The following is a 7,547-nucleotide window of genomic DNA, read 5'->3' on the forward strand; positions in this document are numbered from 1 at the left end:
ACAGGCAACTTTGCCGCTATGATGCAATTTTCACACTGAGGAGGATGTAGAAGTGAGAAGTTGATGTTACAATCACATTACATCAGTTGCTGACCTGAAGCCACCCTTTTTTCAAATCAGGAAAAAAGAGAAGTAGAAGACAAATAATTGAACAGTGACTAAAGGAGTTCAGCGCCTGGCATACTTCACATTGAAAAATGTGAAGTATGTCTGAAACAGCGTCATTAGTTCAATAAATACTGTCTTTCTGTCACTCGCGCTCTCTTTGTCACGCTCACTTTCTATTGTTATCATTATCACATCCTCAGGTTAAACCACCAAGTTCCAACAGCATTCTTGGAAATGTGGGATTTTGCCATCGAAGCAGAGATAAAGCAGAAAAACCAGAACCTGAATTCCTGGAATGTATTTACCATTACAGATATAAAGTCATAATTAATATTTCAGCATATTTTATTTCCAGCTTGATATGAAATCAGCCTCTGCATACAGTAGGGCCTCCCCTGAGTGTGCTAGTAGAAGGTCAGAAGACTGTTCACCTTAACTTGCATCATATTTCTCTCTGTGGAAAGGTTTTTAAAACAGCGTTCACACTACAACACACAGTCTCTCTGCAGCTACAGAGGCTTGAAATTTATGTATTGAGATTAGAATCATGCAAAGCAGAGGTCTCGATCAGTTCTTGTGGAAAAGTCGTTGGACACATGAACATGAAAACAAGGTCACAGTTTGCAGGAACACATCCTGCAGCACAACTGTCCCAATTATTCTCAGTACTACATTTGAATTGGTGATAATGTTATATGATGTACGCCATCTGTAAAATGCACTCATGGATACGTATATGTATGTTGCATAACCACCTAAGTGCAGGTTATGAAATGTTCTATACAATTATACATAATTACCTGCAGGCACCACATGGATGAGCATTAAATATTTGTTAAGCTTAAGCTAAACAGTGGGAAGAAAAAAAAAGTTGGGTGCAGACTTTTTATGCCATTCAGCTACGGTACAAGTGTGAGAGCCAACAGCGAAACAGGAACATGACGTCAAAGAACTTTACCTATAATTGCATGCATAGCAGAGAGTCTTGTTTTTCGGTTGCCTCCCAACTAGAGCCCAGGCTCTGAACAGACGTGGTTTATGAACCTTACTGAGCAGGACTTGTTGACAAGAGGGTGGAGTGTCCCTCTCAGAGCAGACAGATTGTGAAGTTCAGCTTTAAAGTGGGAGGTCAGCAGACAAGAGAGCCACTCCATTCCCGACACTCCACATGTCTATTTGTTCTCGTGTGCAGGACGAAAGGTGTCTATCTGCGCCCACATGGTCTGTGACTGCTTGACGAGTGTACTTTATAAGTGAGTGTGTGTGCCCACGTATGTTTCTGTGTAACTATACTGTCTAACCTACAGGTGTAAGATGAGAGGTGAGGGGGATTTCCTTCTAAACACCGGACTTCTTTTCCAGAAAAGCTGAGGTTGCACTGTTCTCTGTAAATGCACTGTGGCCTGTTTGATGTCCTAGTCACACTACAGCAGTTGGTTCACTAAAAGTGAGCATGCAAAGCAAGAAACTGAAGCACGTCCTAAAGGAAATAATTAAGCATTGCAATTTTCTAAGAGCATAAGAAATCATTCAGACACTTGGTTGTTTAGTAAACCCCTGTTTGCTGCACAAAAAGCACAGCAGAACCGTTCTTTGTGCAGTTGCTCAGTGTGACAGAGAACGGCCAACCTTGTGATGACTGTTTGTTCAGCCCCACTCCGACTGAACACTGCCACTATTCATCCCACGCCAACACACTGAGAAGCCCAGTGAAAAAGTGGACACACACATCCAGCATGCACACAGAAATGTACAGTTATACTCTACGGATAAGGACAATAGTATATGATTTGAGCTATGGACTTGGTAAATCAAACTGTAGTTTTATCTATAACAGGCCTGTTGAAGGTGTTTTTGTCCATTGTCCAATGCACGCCTGCATCTATCCTACCAGCAACCCTGAACATGTATAATTTAGCTGAAAATGTAAAAGAAAAAGAGTGGATTTATGTTTTCTAGGTGGGTTTTAATGCAGAAACTCAGTTTGGGTTTCTCTGTCTTTGACACACAGAGACGCACAAAGGAGAGTTTGTACCTGGGAGGATGTGGGGGGAAAGTTCTGTGAACCTGGAGAACACGGTGTTCTCAGAACGGCTGGATAAGAAAAATACTCCAATTTAAAAAACAGACATATGGAGGAAAAGAAAAAACAGTGTAAAACCACTAATTTAGAATATGTGAACTCTCTTTTTCTGCTTATTGCCTAGAATATTCTTTTAAACTGCTGAAGATTGAACGCATCACATGTCACATACATACGTATTTTAATCATGATGACAGTGAGGCAGATAAATATAAAGATGTTATATTTGTAATTGAAAGTAGTTTAATATCTGTTATACACTAAAAAAAGCTGAAAACCTCTCATTGCCTCACAGATGTTTTAAAAACAGATGGAAAAAGTGCAGCGGCTCCATCTTGTGGACAGTCGGTTTATATAACTGTCATGTTTTTGTGATCCTAAATTTTATTTTAATATTTATTTCTATTGTGATGCATTGGTTAGAATGAATGAAAATCTATTAAAATCTCTGATCCACTATTTTAAATGTAAGATTCTACAAATCAAAGTTTCTTCTCCACATTGCAGAATGAACAGTGCAAAAACACACAACAACAATTCCAGTAAATGGTGAAAAACATGAAGTAGAAATGTGTTCAGATACAGCATCATATTATAAATAATGAAATTATGCAAATGTGGAGTTTTTACCACCTCCTTTTGTCTGTATTTAAGCCATTAGCATTTCTACATGGCTATTTACTGTAACTACTTCAATACATCAATAAAGCTGAGGGATCACTGAGTGTTTTTTAAATGCTTTTATAACAGTTTTCACTTATTTACTAAAAATTATTTAAAAAGATCTGACTATGAGGCTGTGGGGTGATGAGATATGTCTTTTGTACTTCTGCTAATCCCTCCTGCCTTATGCTCTTAGACAGAAGATTGAATAGAAAGAGACAGGAGACAGATGGGGAGAGGTGAACACGGTTCATGAAGTGAAGACTTGTAACAACAGAGCACTGTCACCTGAGTAAATGGATTAATACAGAGCTCTCTGGTAGGTGTCCTCCCACTCCAGCTTCACCTCTCAAATCCTAAAAAGTATTTAGAAGCCGAAGCTTGGGAGCTTTCCATGTGTGCCAATAGACCAGAGAGATCAGCAGTGCAGGTGGACAATGACAGAGTAAAATAAATAAATACAGAGTATTAAATAAAGTAATGAATAGTAACCAAGGAAAATGAGGAGTTTGACCCTTTTAGAGCTGCAAATATGAAGTTTGTAGAGATTGTAGTGTTTGCATCAACCTGCCCAGGTGCTGCAGATAGAAACTACTGTTTGTAATTCGGTACAATCATCCCTGACAGACACTGACACTGAGGCTGGCAGATTTGAATCATCTACAGTCATAGTGTAGATGTGTGTAGGCATTGAACTCATAGTTTCACTTCCTGACATTTGCTTGTGCAGACATTTTGCAACAGGTGCAGAATTCTGCACTTGTGCCGTGTTTAAGAAAGTTAATCTCTAAATGAGATTCCCAATGACATCTATCTCACTTTGAATCGTGCCTTCAGGTGAAAAGTCGCTGGACCATATGGACCATCTGGCCAACTGCACCAGTGACTGTAAAATCACAACTCCTCCTGATGATAAGAGGATAAGACTCTCAGTCTTTGTGAGTGCCAGTAGGCGGGATGTTAATCTTTACTGGTGTCCTGCAGTAACATAGCAGTCCAGTGTGCAATCTGAAGACGGAAGACACAGAAGATCTGCTCTGCTTCCAGCTGAAGTGAGGTTTCTGCTTTTTGGGAGAATAAACCAGCAGCGATGTACCGGTCACCCCCTCTGGAAATCAAGGAATTAATGGCTCTTTATGGACGGGAAAGCACCAGTTACCCAGTCCGAGATGAGGACTGCACCACAGAGGTGAGGGTGTAAAGCTGCAACACTCCTCAACTGAAGCCCTAAAGTTTAGAAACTATGTTTAAAACTACCTGCAAGATATAAAAAATCTACTAAATATCTACGAGGACTCTTGTTACATATTTGAGGTTTATGCAGAATACCCACTGATTTAAAGTATTAATCCAATCATGGGACACTTCCTCTTGAAACAAAGATGGAAATCCCCTAGTTAACTCCGTTTTTCCCTGTTCTTACCCAAGATCTACAATAAAGATCTTTAGCAATGAAACTACGAAAAAAAACTACACACATAACTTCTAGTAAATGTAAGAAAACCTAAGATTATGAACTAAGTAGTAACACAGTAATAAAACATTACTAATTATATGAAACGCATCCCCTCCCATCAGGACTATGATCTGGATTCAGAGTACAGTGATGAGGGAAAAGGCGGCAGAGGCATTCGCAGCTCCGTGTCTCTGGAAATCTACGGTCTGCAGAGGGAGCAGCCTGTTTATTTCTCCAACCAGGAGTATTACAGGAGGCTGGAGGAGCTGAAGAGTGCTCACCTGAGGAACATGGCAGAGCTGGAGAGGATGTACATCAGTCAGGACAAGGAGAGACATGGAGAGGAAGAGGACAGAACCCTGGGAAGAGGGAGAAACAGAGAAGGCAGACAGCCAATCAGGTTAAAAGCTGCTGTATATATATATTGTACACAAGAGGATGAAGCTCCACCTATAAATCACAATAATACTGCAAGGGAAAAAGAAAACTAGAATAATTATTAGGAATGTCATACAAACAAGTTTTAAGATGAGTGTTGTCTTCACGGTGACTTATCGTTGTTGGGAAGTTGCATTAAAATACAGGTTGTTGACTGGCTTACGTCTTATCGTTGTTCGCCACACGGTGGCGCTGTTGATTCACAATCCATGCATCTAAACAAGCTAAGACTTGTTTATTTATTAGATCAGTTTCTTTACCACATTATTATTATACCACGGTGAGTCAGGTCAGCTGCATAGCAGCTCTGCCATCGGTGTGTGAGTGTGTGTGTGCTTGTGTGTGTGAATGGGTGAATGAGATGCAGTGTAAAGCGCTTTGAGTACCAGCTAGGTAGAAAAGCGCTATATACATGCAGAACATTTACCATTTACCATTTATTATTCTCTCTTTCTGATATCTAATGGTGCCGCTGTCAGGAAACTCCAGAGGATCAATTCTCAGGAGGAACTGGACTTGAATGAAACATCAAGTGGTTCTGACCAGTCGGAGGTCTGTGGAGAGGACAGCATGGGGGAACTAGAGCTGCATAATCCTAGAAGGACCCTTGTGCAGGACCGAACCTTTGTGAGGTTGGTGAAGTCATATAAATATGTAATGTGGTTGGTCTAGTGAGAGCTGTCACATGTCAATGACTTTTATTTTCTCCTAGAGACACCCTGCTGAGTCCAGAAGAAAGGACGACGCAGAAGCAGTTTCGATTCCAGCCCAAGTCCATGTGTCCGAAACCACAGGGAAGACTGTCCCATCAAACTGGGCTCAGGGTTTGGCCCAGCTCGAAGGTCACTGTGCCCAAACCCTTCAAGATGATGCTCAGAGAGGAGGAGAGAAAGAAGCACAGGGTGCGGACACGTTCGGAGATTGAGCTGGAGAACACGTTGCTGAGACGGGAGCTCGAGGAGCTCAGAGAGTGTCAGAAACAGTTCCGGGCATCACCTGCACCAGCACACATACACCTTCCTCTCTACGAAATGATCAGCTGTCGCCCCAGTCTGCGACCTGACAGGAGCAGAAGCAGCAGGAATAACTACAACTCCAGAAGCAACCAGGCCTCCGTCGGTGCGTGTCCACAGCCTTTCCATTTCCTGGAGAGAGAGAGGAGGAAGAGGGAGGCAAAGATTGTGGCAGAGCTGGGGAACCTTGGTCAGAAAAAGGAGCGACAGGCCTTCAAAGCCAGACCCATGCCTAGCTCGGTGTACGGCAACAGACACAGAGCTGACTCCAAGACCACAACTCGCGAGTCTCGAATCACATGCACAATGGAGAGGGAGGCGACAGAGGGCCAAAGTGACCCAAACTCGGACCCGGAGCCAGACACGCTTCAGTCCAAATCAGACACATCTCCTGACTCCTGTAGGCCTCAGAGGTGTCCCTCCTCCAGGCCTGTGATGAAGCAGATAGAGCTGTCCATTGAGATGGTGAAGGAGAGAGAGTGGTCCTATATGAACCCAGTCAAAGCCACCAACAGCACCATCTGTTCAGCTCCGTAGGAAGATGTGAGGAGCCTGTGTGTGAGAGACAGATGCTTGGAAATCAGAGGAGACACCACGTAGCTACAACGATACTGTGTTGTGGTAGAAGAGTTTCACAATGCAATTACTAGAAATGATTATGGTTTGTAATATTGGACTGTAATTCCCGCTCAAACTGTACTATAGCGTAGCAGCTGTAGGGGTTTGGAAGTATTGGATGTGCTGTCGTAAGGTGCAGTACCGTAGACGTACCATGATATGATAAGTGTGCTGCTTCCTAACTCGTAACCACTGGAAAGACTGTATCAGTGAACCAAGACCAAAAACAGAAACACACATCTTCATACAAATCCTCTCTTTTGCTTTTACAAGTTCATAAAACAATAAAAATGAATTTAAACTTGAACTTGAAAGGTCTGTAATCATGTTTTATGATAAGTGTGAATAGATCAGAGAATTTTCTCTCTCAGATGAACCTTTACTGTTTTGGCTGACTCTTCTTGCCTTGGTGCCAATTTTAACTGCAGCAGGCGCAACACACATCAAATAAGCTCTCAGCAGATTTACATTGAGCAGCCAGATTGTTTACCAAGGAGGAAGAACCACATCATGACTCAGGAATGCTGTGGCTCCACAACTGTTGGATGCGCCATATTAAACTTAAAGATGATGCGCGCACTTGGTTCCAGGACCAGGTTTATTTACTTAATCGTTGTGCAAATAAAGTGGTCACAGAGGTGTGCTTCATATGGCTCGTGACACTCCTCCCCCCCGGAGTGGGGTGATGATGACACGAGCCGACGCAACACATCTGAATGTTTTTTCTTACAGTTACAACAAGGGGAAACCCAGCTGCTCATTAGAGCTGCTCCGACCAAAGCTGCGCACACACGCACAGCCCAGAGCTGTCGAGAGGTCCTTCGTAGAAATGCACACACACCTGCAGTGTTTTTAATCCAGAAATCTGCAGCTGGACACGGATTTACACACTTGATCCATTACCGGGAGCGCTCCGAGCCGGTTTGTTTGGCACACGATGACGCACATGGCTCGCTTATTCATCCTGTGCTGTAAGTAAATCGCTTTGTTTAATAACTGATAGTTTGTCGGCCGCAGCCCACATGATGAGTTTTTATCATGTGGGCTGCTTTTGTCTGCAAGTTCTAGGACACTGAGATTTGCTGCAGAGAATGTGTTTAATAAAGAAATACTGCTGTGACAGCACTTCTGTGTATGTATCGATCTGCTTAGAATTAGAGGTGGTGAT

The 7,547-nt window shown here is 42.6% G+C and overlaps 1 protein-coding gene across 1 annotated transcript; it reads left to right on the forward strand.

Moving 5' to 3' along the window:
* Positions 1-4,595: 4,595 nt before the first annotated feature.
* On the forward strand, positions 4,596-6,310 carry LOC113158416 (protein FAM161A-like). Its single transcript, XM_026354319.1, has 3 exons — positions 4,596-4,710; positions 5,228-5,380; positions 5,461-6,310. Exons 1-3 carry the CDS (start codon positions 4,601-4,603, stop codon positions 6,296-6,298), a joined length of 1,101 nt encoding a protein of 366 aa, XP_026210104.1. The 5' UTR covers positions 4,596-4,600; the 3' UTR covers positions 6,299-6,310.
* Positions 6,311-7,547: the final 1,237 nt, after the last annotated feature.

The sequence above is a fragment of the Anabas testudineus genome, chromosome 15, assembly GCF_900324465.2.
Source record: "Anabas testudineus chromosome 15, fAnaTes1.2, whole genome shotgun sequence".
Classification (NCBI taxonomy): Eukaryota; Metazoa; Chordata; class Actinopteri; order Anabantiformes; family Anabantidae; genus Anabas; species Anabas testudineus.

Bases quoted from the DNA above. Each gene is read 5' to 3' on its own strand.
- LOC113158416 (XM_026354319.1), top strand. From the start codon at position 4,601: ATGGCAGAGCTGGAGAGGATGTACATCAGTCAGGACAAGGAGAGACAT. The intron at 4,711-5,227 runs GTTAAAAGCTGC...TGCCGCTGTCAG, and splicing joins GAAGGCAGACAGCCAATCAG to GAAACTCCAGAGGATCAATT. The intron at 5,381-5,460 runs GTTGGTGAAGTC...ATTTTCTCCTAG, and splicing joins CAGGACCGAACCTTTGTGAG to AGACACCCTGCTGAGTCCAG.